Genomic DNA, 16,895 nt, shown 5'->3' with positions numbered 1-16,895 from the left:
AACTGGAGCTGTTTCCTTGGTAACAGAACACAAACAATCAAAATAAAAGGTTGTCATTATGTAGACCTCAAAAAGAAACATACAATATCCTTTATTATTTCTAAACAAATAATTTTCGAAGAGGCCATTCACAGTTCAGCTTTGGGCATTCCCATTTTACAAGACGCCTACGATCATCAGGGGGGCTAGCATATTCACAGGAATTTCTTCCTCTAACAGACATGTTGTGAAACTCTTATTGCACGAGAGAAGAGGCACATACCAGCTGTCTGTGCCTAGCTATCTCTAAAAGCCCATTCGGGCATCTGTGAGTTTCACTTAATTCTTCCTTATTGTCTTCCATTTTTTCATTAATAGCAAGTTTTAATTTTCCTATTCGCTATGGATTGATGCAAGATTGTATCATAAGGATGGAAAATGCTAGCCAAGAAGCAAAACCAACAATCTTCTTTCATTCTTGTTAGCAAAGGCTTGGCTGAAAAATATACGAAAGCATTAAGGCACCACCGAGGTCAGTGATGTGGGACAGAAAATTTCCTATTTCTAAAAATGCATTAATTAGTAAGTAATGTTACATTTGGAGTATAAAAGTTGTAATTAATTCTGTAGTGGTTATCTCCAGGTAGTATACCCAATCTTTCTCAGTTGTATTTAAAGTACATGGGTAAGTGAGCATTATCAATTTTATTTTCTTAATCCAGTATTTCAGTTCCAATACTTTTGGCAACTGGAAAACCTTTTGAGGTATTTATGCAGTATGCAGCATTTTTTAATGTTTTGCACACATGCTAAGTCAGTTTGCACCACAAAATTTTATACATCACTGACAAGGTCACAGAACATTATGTGGTAAACTAAATGTGGAGAATTAAACAGCATACAGATGTGAACAGGGTTAAAAATACCTCATTTTTGCTTATTCCTGTTTTTTTTTCTTTACTCCACATGACAGTTTTTTTCTTTTCCTTTTCTTTTTAAAATTAAATTTAATTGACAGTTTTGACTGCTTCTCTTCAAGGGCAGGGACTAACCTTGTCTCTGTTTCTTAATGTATTAAGGGCAAAGTAATAGTAAAATCCCTGACCTAGATAGCCCAGGCTAGCCTGATCTCATCAGATCTCAGAAGCTAAGCAGGCCTAGCAAGTATTTGGAAGGGAGACACCAAGGATACCCACTGTCATGATGCAGAGGCAAGCAATGGCAAACCACCTCTGAATGTCTCTTGCCTTAAAAACACCACCAGGGGTCACCATAAGTCAGATGGCAAAAAACAAAAACAAACATAAAAGGATTTAGTGATTTAGACTGTAGAATGCAAATCTATGCAAAGTTCAAGTTTTAAACCAAACTATGGTTATAGTTGAAAACACCTCGGATACTAACATATTATGGCATAGGGTTTCGTGGACTAAAGCCAACTTTATTGCATTAGTTGCTTTTGAAATATTTAACTCTCAGAGTCACCCAACAACTCAAACACACTATGGCTTGGATCCTATCTAGTATAAGTAAAGCAGTGCTCACATTAGCAAAGCTTCCTGCCTCCCTTTCCACTGCAGCCTATAGTGCATTTCCCTATCATGGCATTGGTGCCCACTGCATCCTGGGATACCGGGGGTGGGGTTCTGCAGTGGGAGACAATATTGGAAGGTACTGCTGTTCCATGTATTCTCTTACGTACTAGAGAGAAAAAGTAGTGCTGAAATGAAAAAGAACTGACTATATAGAATCTAAGTGGTTCAGTCCCAAGACTAGGGAGAGTTGACAAGATGCACTGGAACACTGTGAACATATGTAAGTACATACATACCCAAATATCACATACACATTATCTCCAGCACATGATGTTAGCCATAATTGAAGCAATGGCATAGCAACCACTTAAATTAAGATGAAGTCAGCTACAACAAATGAAGGCTGCTCTGTGTGGCAACCTGTTTGGTCAGGAAGAAAAGTGTACCCTAGATACGTATTCATGTGAATGAGACCCACTTTCCATTCTGAGACCAAATCCATAATGAAATAGTCTGAGCATGAGGGGAAAAACCCTCCTTACATGCCCTTTTCTCTAAAGGAGCTACTGGCTTTTGTTCTATATCCAGCTTAAATACACACACACAAAGCACTGATAAGCTATCTTTGACAAACTGGAAAGGCATATCTACAAGCTTGGAAGGAATGCTGAGAATCCAGGTAGAGTGAAAACAGAAATAAAATTTATTGAAGGAGTAATACAGAGATAAAAGCTAGGAAATAAACAGCCTCAAGCAATCAAGATACCACCAAGTGCTCAGTAACAATACCTAATTCTAGACACCCACCAAAGGAGCCAGGCACTCCAAGCATCCGAACACATTGGAAGTTACTCCAGTCAAGGGAGGAAGGCAAGAAGTAAAGCAAACAAGAAAGGGGTGGCTAAATCTCTTAATTCATGCAGGCCTTAATTCATGCAGGCAGTTCATATGTCTGAGCAGGAAATACAAAAGTAATCCAAAGGGAAGAGAAGACAGTAAATGCGATGCTCCACAGCTGAACAAATATGGGGTGGTTTTGGAGCAAAGTGCAGTACAAGTCAAGCCAGCACACTTTGGCTACAGTTATAGGATGATTCTGGCACAGGACAGTTTGGCTACAGTTACAGGACAGGCAGAAGAACCCAACCACAAAAGATTTTCTTTCCAGGCTAGAAAAGGGGAAATGGGGCAGGAGTGGGACTTCGGTGTACAAACTGATTGGACGAAGAGGAGGAATGAGGAGTTCATGGTCCTAGGAAACCTACCAAATAAGGTAAGAGGGGGAAGTATCCAGGTGAGGAGGAGCTATAATCAGGAGAAGTTGTTTTGGTGGGCAATTCCAAGTAGTATAAATTAGATCAGTCTGATGTGAGATTTTTCTTTGAGGAAATGTTACTGTCAGCAGATACTTATTTGACTAAAGACATGCTGATTACTAGGAGTCCTTGACTAATGATTTGATGGGCTAATATTGGTAAACTATGGCCTCTGCTGGAGGCAGCTTTGTTCTATTCATTAGTGTGATGAAGTTAGGCATTGTCCTACTCATGCTGTCTATTGCTGAGTAAATGTCACTAATGTGACATGCAAAGAGGAGCTGATCTCACAACCAAGATGGAAGATGGTTGGCAACAGCGGCTTTCCATGGATTTGCAGTGATTTTTTTTAACTAAGTCATCATAAACATGATGTTTCAAGTTTTTGCAGTGATTACCCCTCCCATGGAAAGACTGTTTATACAGAAAGCGTCTGTAAATAAAGTCATAGTTGCCCTTTGAACAACTACCAGGCTACTGAGACAAACTGTTCTTCAGGAGAACACCCTCCTCTGTCCTTTTTTAATTTTGTTGCTGTGTATAGAATTGCTCTTAAGATTCCCACATATATAATAGTCACAAAGCCAGCTGTTTCTGGAAAGACACGATTCTTTACACCGTGCTTAAAATAATAGATAGAACTTCCTGCTAAGCAGGAGTCTGAGCTGTATTAAAAAATTTTTGCTAGAAAAAATGGTTAGATACATTTTTTATTTTGCTCACTGACACTTTTGTTACATGCTTGAAAAATCAAACGAAGACTCCACGGTGTCCTCGGTGTTGCCGTTATTTCCAGTAAGCATTGGAAATTCAAGTTCACTAGAATACAAGCAGAGGTACTTCTTTACTGAGGGAAACAATTCAACACTTCCATCATTTGCTGCAAGTACCAAAATCTCACGAAAGAGATTCAAATTACACTTATGTACTTTCATGGCGATACACCATCTTCTAAAATTGCCTCAATTCATTTTAAGACTATTGTGTTTAACCTTTTTTTGGGCATTGGATAAAGAAAAAACACCATCATTAAATTGTATTTAAACGGTACTAGGTTTATGGGGGGAAATTCTCCCCACCACAAATAGTAAATAAAAGATACAGAAAGAAGTAGTGTTTCCTGAAAGTGTTTCCATAAACAGGTGTTTCTCAATGGGGCACAGGAAGCTGGCATGTATGTAGAATTTCTACAATTCACACTTTTGAACATACCTACACTTAGAAAAACTGCTGAGAAAACTGTTTTCAAAGGATCTGCTTTTTTAAAAAGCTGACATAAATTCCCATTGAAAGGCCATAAGAAATTACATTTAAGAATAACATTTAACCGCCTTTATCCTTAGGTAAAAAGGAATTTTCCAACGTACTAATAAATTTTTGTCTCATTTGTGCTTTGAAATACCGATACCATTCCATGAGCTTTTTTCTTCTTTGAATCTTTTGTTGAAAAGTCATATTTTGCTCTTTTTCTAAAACAGCAGGAAGTTCTTTCCAGCTTTTAACATAGATAAAGGGAGCTCCCATGGTCTTTAATAATTGCAGTGGAGCATGGTAGTACACAGATGAATTCCCACAATTTCCTGGTGTCATGACATCTTCTACAACGGGAACAGAGCCAAATGAACAGGCCTCATAAATTCTATAACATTCTGTATTTACACCCAGAGGGCATAATGTGAGATCACTCTGGAGCAAAGCATCTTGATAGTTCCGAAGGCTTTCATTGGTTTCTTGAGGCCACCACCTAGAAACAGAAGATGGGACAGAAAATGGACTTCTTTTCAAAGGCAAATGATTCATACAGCAAAGGTTCCATATTAGTCTCAGGATTCTATCCTTAAACAATATCTAATAGTGCTGTGGACTTCAGAAATACATATCTCAAACCATTTCCAAGTATTTAGAGAGAAGCATCCCTAGAGGGCAAATAAATTTCAATCAGTTTGAGTACACATTATGTCAAATTGTGCACATATTCTCGGCCTTGGGCCAACATTTCTGTGAAAGCTCTTCTACCACATGTTCTCTTTCGTTTGCTGAAATCTATTCCATATAATTTGTTGATGTTCTTTACTGCAGTGGTGGTGATCTGTGAACAGGAACTTCTATATGGGCCCCTTGGTTATGGAATCACGTGCCTTGAGATCCTATTGATCCAGCTTCTGATTGCTGTAAAGGTGGCTTTATAAACTCATCCATTTCTGCAAACCTCTGATATTTAACTATGTTGGTAGCTGCCTACAGGTTAGGATGGATGGTGGTAGTTTTTTAGATTAGGTTTTATGTGTTATCATTTTATTTTCTGTAACTCCTTTTTGAGAATCCTTTACTCGAAAAAACTTTCTAAATAATAAAATTATCATCATCTTTTTATTATGCATCTTTGGAGTAGCATATTTTTGGAACAGAATTTCAAATTGCGTACAGAATTTATACATTTGATTTATTTAAAACTTTTTTTTCTGCTGGCTTTCCACCCAATCAGGGTCCACAAAGCTACAAACATAAAAACATTTAAAAATACAGTTAAAATGATAAAATTCAATTTTTAAAAAACCCAAACAACAAGGCAACTGAAGCAGGGCCTCCACGGATGACCGGAGTGAGCGGGTAGCTTTGGAAGGGAGAAGGTGGTCCTTAAGGTATGTTGGTCCCAGACTGAGCAGGGCTTTAAAGGTCAATACTAGCTCTTTGAATTGAGTCTGGAAGCAAAGTGGAACAGTGTAGATGGAACAAGACTGAAGTGATTTGGTCCCATGACCCACTCTGGCCACAGCATGCTATACCAACTGAAGTTTCCAGACAGTCTTCAAGAGCAGCTCCACATAGACAGTACTGCAATAATCTTAACTCAGTTTAATGTATTTTCTATTTCTACTTTCAGGGGGTGATCTAACATTAAAGCAATACGTCATTCTAACTAATTTTTAAAAAGTTGGAAAAAAACAGACCTGTATGTTATTTAATTATTTAGGTCACTGCTTTTAAATTAAGGGTCACTCACCATTTTTAGGATGTAAAAACAGGCAGCCTATTCCTGAAGGGGGGGTAGTTAGTCAATGGACAGGGACAGTACAGCTGCACCGCCTCCTGAGAGGCTCCCCGGCCGGGAAAAAATTAAAAATAAATTTCAAAAAAAGCCTGGTGAAACTCCCCCATTGAGTTTCACGGGGCTACACCACCAATTTTGCAGACATTAACTCTACAGCTGCAAAACAGTGTGTTCCCATGTCGAAAGGGCCTTGGAAGCTGCCTAAATGCAGCTCCACCCTTAGAAACACCCCCTTGGATGCTAGTGTGAGCACTCATGCCGGAAAAACGCTGCTGGGGAGGCAGCACCGGTGCATGAGGCTTGCGCTGCTGCGTCGCTCCCCGGAGCTGGCATAAGTTGCCCTGCACCGGCGTCTGTGCCACTTTGCATGGTGCAAGTGGATGCTGCCGGTGGGGTCACACAAGCTCTAAGTGGTTCTGCCCCCCCCTTCAGTACTGAATGGAAAGTTTATATTTATTATTTCAAGCTCAAATAACTTGCCAAGAAAATAATTTCTTAGCAAGTGAAACCAGTAGCCACATACTTTCTATATTAATAAATATCCCCTTTTCTCAATAATTGAATAGATTTATATTACATGAAAAACATAAATATTGTCTTCCTTACATTGTCATGCTATTTTTCTTCTGCTAATAATCACTTCAAATTTTTAAACAAATAACAGAAAATCAGTCATGACTTTAAAAAAAACAAAACATCAAGAGCACTGGTAATCAGTGAAATAGGCCAAGGTATTTCCTGAAGTGAGAAATTAGAGGCAGATGGGATGCCCTGCAGGGCTTTATAAAAAGCAATTATGAGCAGCAAGAAAACCTTTTCACAAAGACACTGTCTAATCCCATCAAGGTAAAAAAAAAGTTTTACAGAACAGAAAAGCATCTGTTACAAGTTAACAGAAAATAGTACCAAAATGGACTCTATTCACTACAAAAAAATAAATAAATAGTTATTATAATGTTCAGCTGAAGTCCAGTCTTCTTCCTACAGTTACAAAGATAATAGCCACAGGAAGTATAATGTTAGACATGAGTGAAACAGGTTAAACATATGCATTTGCAGACTAAATATTCTTCACAATGTTCTGACATTTAAAGATACACTGGCCATTTATGCTTGGCTGTTTCCTCGCGGTCATCCCACCAACTGCTTTGGGGCTTTGCTTTGATTATGCATACATTTTCTGACTGTCAGATGTGGCCTTGCTCCCTGCACGTTTCCACATGTTATCCCCACATTTTCTGGATACTGGCTAAACACAAATCCAGAAAACGCATACAAATCGCGTGGAAAGGCACGGGGAGAGCAAGGTGACCTCTGACAGTCGGAAAATGCATGCATAATCAAAGCAAAGCCCTGAAGTAGTCAGCGGGGTGACAGCGAGGAAACAGCCATGCATAAATGGCCACAATCAGCCCAATCCAGGAGATTCACATCCCTTGTAGAGTTCTGTTGCCAAAAAGGGATTCTCTAAAGATTCTAATATTGGATGCATCTACTAAGGTGCCTCTGAAGATAAGATCAATGCTGAAAGCTCCATATAAGAACATAAGAAGAGCTATGCTGGCTCAGATGAAAGGCCCATCTAGACCAAGATTCTGTTCACACAGAACAGAAGCCCACTAACAGAAACTGCAACAGTGTCATCCTGCCTGTGCTCCCCAGCAACTAATTTGAAGAGGCATACTACCCTGGGGTGGAGTGCACACAGATTTTGCTAAGGTGCCAGTGTCTCAACACATGCCATGAAAAACATCTCTCTCATCCTCAACTATTTTTCTATTAGAAAAGAGTAGGAGTCCAGTAGCACCTTAAAGACTAACAAAATTTCTGGAAGGATACTAGTGACAGACTAACACAGCTACCCATCGTGATCTATTTTTCCCTTGTTTGTGTACGAAACGATCATACAGATTAATTCATGATGCACATAAATATGTAGAAAATAATAATGCTGATCCAGTCCATGAAGGAGATCCAACGTAGTGTGCATACAACCTCAGTTCACTGGCTGTTTCTGGGCACAATTCCAAGGGCTGCTATCGACTCTTATAATGCCCTGAACAGCCTGGGCCCAGGACAACATCTGCCCCATACCTGCCCCTGACCATACAGCTTTTACAGCTCATTCCTAAGCCTTGCACCTGCCGGGGACAGCGTGGCTGAGGTGCTGCCACGGCGCCTCCAAAGAGGTTCCAAAGAGGTTTCCCAGCCACTGCAAGGCGAAAAAATGCCTTTAAATAAAAGAAAAATTAGAAAATGGGGATAATAGCCCCATTGAAAACAGTGATGCTGCGCCAACAAAAAGCTGGTGCAGCACCGCTGTTTGTGCAGGGGGCGTTCCCGGGCTGGAAGGGGCGAGGAAGCTGACTGAAGTTAGCTCCACCCCTGGGTATGCCCCCCCCCATGCTGGCGCCACAGCTCTCTTCTGGGATTTAGGTCCTGGAGAGGCTGCAGTGGTGGCAGAGCTCTGTGAAGCTCTGTGGCATCCTGCTGCTGCTGGAAATGTCCCCTGTGAAAGCATAAGTTCCCCTTATTCTGTGATAAGAGGGCACTTATGCTGGTCCAGGGGTCATGTTGCATCCACACCACTTTCAGCCCCGAGCTCGAATGGGCTGAAAGTGGACCACTCTCTCTGTATCCTCACTGTGGATGGAGAAAAGTGCATGAGGGAAAATCTTTCCTGTTATTGTAGCCAGGCAAGATTTTTAATGGATCTTTTTTTAACTTCCTTTCTGTTAATTTAAAAGCAATGCAATTTTAAAACTTACCTTGGCACTGCTGTTTGTTATTTATATCGTTGCATTTTTAATAGATCTACTTAAATAGAATTGGTTTTTACTTTTGTAACTTACCTGGTGTTCTGCTGCTTCCTGGAAAAGTGGGGTATAAAATTTTTAACTAAATAAAAATATTTTCAACAGAAGGCATTTTTTGGTTACCAACTATACTACTTACTCTTCTCTGGCAGAAATCCAACAAAGCTTATCAAGCCCACTTTGCCTCAATACTTCCATTAGAGTCTCTCTTGATGAGTTCTTGTAAATCGTTCCTAAAAAGTTGCACTGATATAGCCGTGGATTGTGAAGCATTGACCAGCTTGGTTCAACTACAGGAAAATTTCTGTAACTGTAATTATAAAAAAAACAGCATGTAGGGTAGCTTGTAAAAATGAGCTGTTTTGTTCATAAGGATGAAATATGCTATGCTTGATCTACAATATAATCCTAAATAGGGTTACACACTTCTAAATGCATTAAAGTCAGTGGACTTAGAAGAATGAAATTCTGTTTAGGACTACGCTGATAGTTGTTTACCTTCTACCCCACTTACCAGAGGGTTTTTTCTCCCACCCTCTTCTTCCATTCTCTATGTTTCCCCACTGTCACATTTTTCAAATTTCCCATTGCTGATCTATATTCACTTTCTCGTCAGCATATACAGCTGGATGAAATGATTTTGGCATTTACTCCTTTGGAGCTGGCATCCTAGCTTGTCTGGTAAGTGTGCCTATAGAAACCTGGTCAAATTTAATGTAACCCTTTATTTTAAAAGTTAACAGTGTTAACTGAATGCATTTATTTGACCTTCATTTTTATATTTTCTATAAGGTAATCAAGCCTGAACTGACCCTAGAAGCTAAAATGACTAAACTGAGGCTATCGTATTTTGGTCACATTATGAGAAGACAAGAGTCACTGGAAAAGACCATCATGCTAGGAAATGTTGATGGCAGCAGGAAAAGAGGGAGACCCAACAAGAGATGGATTGACTCAATAAAGGAAGCCACAGCCCTCAATTTGCAAGATCTGAGCAAGGCTGTCAAAGATAGGACATTTTGGAAGACATTGATTCATAGGGTTGCCATGAGCCAGAAGCAACTTGACGGCACTTAACACACACATAAAGTAATCACATAATTATGTACTGCATAGCGTCACCTTCATATGTTTGTCTGATATCCAGTTGCTTAGCACTAACGGTTGCATTTACTATTAGGCATGAAATACAACCACCCAAGTAAAATAAAGCAACTGTGGTTTAGTGGCTGCAGCAGGGGACCCAGTGTGGCTCCATGGGTGTCATGGTGCCCGCCAACACTTCTCCTGGTGCCCACCAGGAGTGGGTGGGCGGGGCCATGGCGGGTTTTTGCCCAGTATGGCTTCTAATTGCCATTGAAAGGTGATCTGATTGGCCATGCAGATTTTAAAGTTGCTTTAGCAGCATCCGCACAAGGATCTTCGCTGTGTCACTGAAGGTATGCTGTGTGTATGCAAGAAAATATGTTCATTTTTAAAAGCATCCTGTTAAACAGAGCTTCTGCCTGAAAAGAGTTACTGTTAGAGTGATGCATAACCTCACTCCCGGAGATTTTATGGTTGGTTCTCTTCCCATGGCAGCCACTTTGTAGTTGTGCCCACCACCCGGTGCCAAAATTCCAAAGGTGCCTGCAGGTTCAAGAAGGTTGGGGACCCTTGGGCTAGAGTGTCAGACTAGTATCTGGGAGACCCCAGGTTCAAATCCCTACTCTGCCATGGAAACTATAGAGAAAACCAACAGTAAGGAACTGGTGTGGTGTAGTGGCTTAGAGTGTCAGACTAGTATCTGGGAGAGCTGGGTTAAAATCCCGACTCATGCCACGGAAGCTCACTGCATGAACTTGGGCCAGTCACACTCTCTCAGCCTAAAGTACCTCACAGGGTTGTTGTGAGGATAAAATGGAGGAGAGGAGAGTGACGTAAGCTGCTTTGTGGGAAAAGACAGGGTACATTGTGGGAAAAGACAGGGTACAAATGAAATAAATATTAACTATAATTTAGTGCTACAGCGTGCTTAATTTTTTTTATAGAACAGAAATTACACAAAGCTTTCCAACTACATTCCATCTTAATTAATTGTAGGTTTGAGTAAAACAGGTCATATACAAGTTGGCAAAAAGGTATACATAAAGTAATAAAAATAACATTTTAAAACATTCCCTGATTTTATCAAACACTTACGTAGCTACTCCCAAAGGCCACTGGAAAATATCTTCTTCATTCACCAAGGGACTGTCATATATTAAGAAAAGTAGTTCCACAAACCCTCCATAGCTTTTTAAGTAAGGGTAAATCCATTCATTTTTGCACTGTTCACTTCCAAGCAACACAACAGCAACATGCCGCAACTTGCGAGTTTGTACTAATGTTTGTGCATAATGCAGCCACTGAGTGGCGTAAGAGATCTTTCCTTCCTCTCTGCCATTCAGCACTAGAACCACATTGGCAGATTCTACCGAGAAGTATCCGGGGACTACTGATGGACCTGTGATGAAGCTGTGAAAAACAAAAGCACAATCACAATTATAAAAATACAACACAACAGATAGGCACTTCATATAAATGCAGCCATTGCTTGACAGCTGTTCTTTCTCTTGTGCTCAGGGGTTGTGCTCTATTTCTTGTTCAATGAAACACAAAAGCATTGTACAATTTCTCCAGCAGATATATAGTCTGTCAATGCCAATTCTTAATAGCCTAAGCCTAAAATTTGCCATAAATGTACCAACTGCTGCACAGGCACATACAATACCATACTGCAAGTTAAACACTCTGGGGGGTGGGGGGGAACTGCCCAAAGTTGCCTCCCACCTTGCAAGTGTGGATCTTTTAAATAGGAATCAGCCTCAGCTGTCTACAACACTATTCTTCCCACTACAATTCCTCTCTTGCTCTCCTTCCTAATACTCTGCTATTTATAAAGTGTGTAAGTGTGTGTGTGTGTGTGTGTGTGTGTAAAGTGCCATCAAGTCGAAAACCCCTTTTGGGGTTTTCATGGCAAGAGACTAACAGAGGTGGTTTGCCAGTGCTTTCCTCTGCACAGCAACCCTGGTCTTCCTTGGTGGTCTCCCATCCAAATACTAACCAGGGCTGACCCTGCTTGGCTTCTGAGATCTGACGAGATCAGGCTATGTAGCACACTTTTAATACAACATCTGCTCTTTCCATATCAGTAGGGAAGATCCCGCAGGACTGCACAGGGCAAACAATGCAAGAGTCCTGTCTACCATTATTTGCTGTTAAATGAAAATTCTGTTTGTAAAATTCTGTTCATTCATGCACAGAATTAACATTCACAAGGCTATAAGGTACTATGGTCTAAGCTGACAAGTGGCATCATACAACTGGTACCTGAAGAATGATTTTCCTGCTTTTAGGCTTCCTTCTCTCCACTGTGCTGACACATCCGCAGGCTCAAGCAGACTTTCAAATATATGTTGCCATAGGTAAAGGCCTAGGAAAACATCACTGGCAATTCAATAATTAGGGACATAGATTAACTCCTTCATGACAATTTTCATGTCAAGAGAAAAGTCTATGAACTAAAGCAACCCGAATCCAGGAAAACAGAAAGTTGCACAAGGTGGCAAGGCAAAACATGTCACCTTCTTCAGCTAAGAGGGCAGATACTTCTCAGCAAAGCTACTCAGACAATGGACATTACTGGCCACGCTGTTTTAGTGGTGTTCCTTCCCACTACTAGTCTTGGCTGAAAAATCATCTTAGCCCTAAAGAAGAAATCACCCCAAGGACGTCTGAAATAACACAGAAGCCTCTAAGAGGAGCGATTAATAACTGACAGGAAACCTGACAGCAGAGTTGCTTTTCACTAGTCCAAAGCCGTCTCAGGCTTTTCTCCTGTGTTCACTGCTAAATTTTCCAGTGCTGAAGGAAGAGACCAATCAGAAGTCTCTGCATCATCAAAGGGTAGTAGCAGGGTGGCTGTGGGCTGAACTGGCATTCAAATCTCAAATGCTACACTAAGCTTGGGCTGAGCCTTCTCCTGATCAAGAAGAGGTGCAGCTCGGGCTGCCAACCACCAGGTACTAGCTGGAGATCTCCTGCCATTACAACTGATCTCCAGCCGCTAGAGGTCGGTTCACCTGGAGAAAATGGCCGCTTTGGCAATTGGACTCTATGGCATTGAAGTCCCTCCCCAAACCACGCCCTCCTCAGGCTCCACCCCAAAAACCTCCCGCCGGTGGCAAAGAGGGACTTGGCAATCCTAGGTGCAGCACAACTTTCAGACATATCATGTTAAATGTTAGTCTTGCTCAGGAGGCTGCATAGCTCATGCTCAACACAGTGCTTGGAACGTCTAAGGTGGGCCACACCTCAACCCCTTCCAGTACTGAAGGGGTAGAACCATGGAAGCCTCTAAGGACAGTGATACTTTTGGGCACTTCTCAGCTCTACAAAGTCTGAGGGATGATGATTAGCTAGGCCTAGAGGATGTGTCTCACATACAGCAATGGGCCCAAGCACAGCAATCACAGCCAACAGGATAGACCAGTCAAGGGATACCATTTTGCCCTATTTCATGATTTGAAATGTTCAGCTGCGTATTAACATGGCTTATGGAAATGCTTTCTGTAATTCTCTTACCAAAGAACAAATCTGTCACATTCACACAAATATCTATATTTTCTGTTTTGCAAGATTCAAGACTAGCACATTATAATACCACACAGACAGAAAATATTTCTGAACAAGAAAATCATAAACATCTTTTCTTCTCAGAAAAAAAGAGTTTTACTGAAGATGGACAGCTAGTTGTTTGAGATTATATTTTAAGGTGATTTCTACCATTCTTAAATGTCAGACGGATGAATACTACTTTTCTCTAGGATGCAACCCTGCAATGTTTACATGCCATGTTAGAAATTAAAGGAAATCATACAGAAGATCTCTGGGATATCAACAAAGCTGAGTAATGGCAGGAACTCACAGTCCCAAACTTTACATTACATGCTAACATTTGTAATGGTAGCCCAAAGGCCCTTTTAAAATAGGGAAAGTTACTTTATGTTGGGAATACTGAGGGAGAAGCCTAAGGAGGGGTATTTAACTCCCTCCCTGCTCCCGTGGCGCAGAGTGGTAAGCTGCAGTACTGCAGTCCAAGCTCTGTTCACGACCTGAGTTCGATCCCGACGGAAGTCGGTTTCAGGTAGCCGGGTCGAGGTTTACTCAGCCTTACATCCTTCCGAGGCTGGTAAAATGAGTACCCAGCTTGCTGGGGGTAAAGGGAAGATGGCTGGGGAAGGCACCGGCACCCCGTAAACAAAGTCTGCCTAGTAAACATTGGGATGTGACGTCACCCCATGGGTCAGGAATGACCCAGTGCTTGCACAGGGGACCTTTACTGCTCCCAATAAATTCCCCAAGTGGTGTTTTCCTCCTGAAGAGTTTGAAATGTATGTTTGGGAGGGCAAAAATACACAACATGAAATGGCACCAAGGAGGGCACAACATTTCCCAAAGAATCAATCAGCAGTTTCTAACAAGATCAGATAACAGCATATTATTTGATGATGACAATTTCATACAACTGAAATCCCTTGTATTTTATATTGTAGCTTTAACTCATATAAGTTAGATACCTAATAACAGATACAGCAGTGTTCCTATATATAGTATCCAACATAATTAAATTTTGAACAAATGTTATGCCCTATTGCACGAGAAAGTAATAATTGACACCCATATCATAATGTTTATTCAGAAGTAAGCTTAATGGATGTTAGCAAGATTTACTTTCAGATCAGTGTGCTTAGGATCACAGCCCAAGATGTTAAATCCTGAACGTACTTATTAGGAAGTAAATTCTATTGAACTCAGAAGGACCTTCACACTAAACATGTTTTAGCTGAAAGTGTGAGCAAGAATATTTAGAAGCAGCTCTCATATTATTGATTACAAATACATACCAATAGCAGCTTTCCCCCAGATTTGTACTCTGAGGTCTGTTTGTTCCTGCTGCAGTTTCTTCTCTTTCAAAAGCTGCAGACTGTTTGCAGCGTTCTGATGCAAACTATTTTTCTCATCAACTTCCCAAGGGTTCCACTCTTCTACTTCCAAAGTAAAATGCTCTGAATATAAAAGATATGGGTTTCTTTGCATGGATTTCTCTGATAAACTAGAACCCTAAACTTTCCAGATTACAGATCCACAGTGTATACCTGCTAAAACTGTTAATAATCTTGCCTTTTTAAATACACTCTAAGAAGCTAGGGTCAATCATGGTTCTCAGTAATGTGTTTCTTCAGCAATCTGTCCCCTTCCCCAGCCCTTCCATCTTATTCTCTCTCCCTTTATCCATATTCTCCTGCTCACCTTACATTACTAGAAAATGATTGGACTGGTTCCAACACATGTTGGCAGGCAGCCAAAGTGTAGCCATTTGTAGTGGTACTAAAGTTTCCCAGTTTATAATACAAATTTGGTAAGCACACAAAACTTGACTTATTTTACCCATGCCTTATTTTACCTAACCTCACCCACAAAAGATGGCAGAGATGTAAAAGATGCCAGGTTTGTGTCTGCATCAAAGAAATCAAATGCCAAGGGGCAATGTGATAACAAACATAAGGTACTCTGAATCAACATTACTAACTAGGACAGAACTCTTTTTTTTGGGGGGGGGAACTGAGCTTTCCCCAAGCTTTCAATACAAAGGCCAGGAATAACAAAACAGTTATGTGTGTGTGTAGGGGGAGGGTTATGCCTCACCTAATAGCCATGGCTTTAGTAGCACTGGAGAGAACTTGGGACTTCAGCCTGGGGTGCAACCGGAAGTCCAATATGCACATACAGACTGACAAGGTTCTCTACATTTTATTAAAAATTCAGTGTTGTTAGTACTCAAGCATACTAGAATGTAGGAATTGAACTGAGACTAAATTGTCAATTTCCAGTCCCAGAGAACTGATTTCAGTCCCAGAGGCCATCATTCCAGTCCCAGTACACAAATGGGAGCCAGTGTCGTGTCTTGGTTAAGCGTGTCAGTCTACTTTCTGGGAGACCCAGGTTCGAATTCCCTCTCATGCCACGGAAGTTCACTGGGTGATCTTGGGCCAGTAGTACTCTCTCAGCCTAACCTACCTGACAGGGTCATTGTGACAATAAAATGGAGAGGAGAATGTAAGCTGCTTTGAATCCCCACTGGGAAGAAAGGCAGGGTATAAATTAATTAAATACATAAATGCATAAAAGTATGCTACTCCCAGGGGCTGTCACTCTACTCTGGGTGTTATCATTTCCTGGTCCAGAACAGTTTATCTTGTTCCCGGGGCCATAGTTCTATTCTGGGGGCTCATTCCAGTTCCAGGGCAGTCTATGGGCGAAAACGCACGGTCGCTTTATCCTCCTTTAATCCCTGTTTCAGCCACAATTCAGCCAGGATCGAACGCATGCGTTTCGCCGAATGTGCGTTCGATCCTGGCTAAGACAGGGATTAAAGGAGGATAAAGCGACCGTGGGTTTTCGCCCTATGTGGGCCCCGAGACTGTCATTCTCAATCCACTCAGCTTTTTTACTGCAACTTTTGCGCACGGAGCTTTTGCAGGCATTCCTCCCATTATGTCCAACGGGCATCCCAGCATCTCCCATTGCTCCCAATGGGCAATCCTGTCGTTCTTTTTAGTGTCCTGCCCCCCCTCCCCAATCACACACTGACGGCCGAAGGGGACAGGAGAGGAACAGGAATGCCGCAAGCGCCTGCAGAAAAGCATAGCCGGGGACAGGTGCCTCCGTGCAAGGGCAGAGAGAAAAGGAGCGGGAGACTGGCAACAAGGGGCTTGGAGTGACGGCCGCGTTACCTCGCCCGCGCTTCTCCTTCTGGCTCGCCCGCACAGCAGCAGAGCGGCGCGGTTTCAGAAAGACGCAGTAGGCGGCGTAGAGGGAGAAGAGCAAATAGGCAGCGAGCAACGCGGAGCAGAGCCGCTTCCGAGTCAGCCGCATCCTTCACTGCCCGCTGGGCGCCGCCATCTTGGCCGGGAGGAGGCGGGCCCTGCGGAGTGACGCCATTGGAGCGGCGCCTGCCTGGCGCCGCTCCAATGGCGTCACTCCGCAGGGCCCGCCTCCTCCCGGCCAAGATGGCGGCGCCCAGCGGGCTGTGAAGGATGCGGCTTCCCGTGAGAAGCGGTCTTGACTGCCGGGGGCAGCGGCCTGCTTTTTTGGGCCGGGGGGCTCCGGGTCC

The 16,895-nt window shown here is 42.0% G+C and overlaps 1 protein-coding gene across 1 annotated transcript; it reads right to left on the bottom strand.

The window, feature by feature from the left end:
- Positions 1-4,113: 4,113 nt before the first annotated feature.
- Positions 4,114-16,683, bottom strand: RXYLT1 (ribitol xylosyltransferase 1). The gene is made up of 6 exons (XM_056847012.1): positions 16,516-16,683; positions 14,626-14,787; positions 12,050-12,152; positions 10,880-11,194; positions 8,838-9,008; positions 4,114-4,574 (listed from the first exon to the last, which is right to left on the bottom strand). Exons 1-6 carry the CDS (start codon positions 16,655-16,657, stop codon positions 4,154-4,156), a joined length of 1,314 nt encoding a protein of 437 aa, XP_056702990.1. The 5' UTR covers positions 16,658-16,683; the 3' UTR covers positions 4,114-4,153.
- Positions 16,684-16,895: the final 212 nt, after the last annotated feature.

Source organism: Euleptes europaea, chromosome 3, assembly GCF_029931775.1.
Source record: "Euleptes europaea isolate rEulEur1 chromosome 3, rEulEur1.hap1, whole genome shotgun sequence".
NCBI lineage: Eukaryota > Metazoa > Chordata > Lepidosauria > Squamata > Sphaerodactylidae > Euleptes > Euleptes europaea.
The sequence above is the reverse complement of the archived record's forward strand: the minus strand, read 5'-3'. Positions and strand labels throughout refer to the sequence as shown.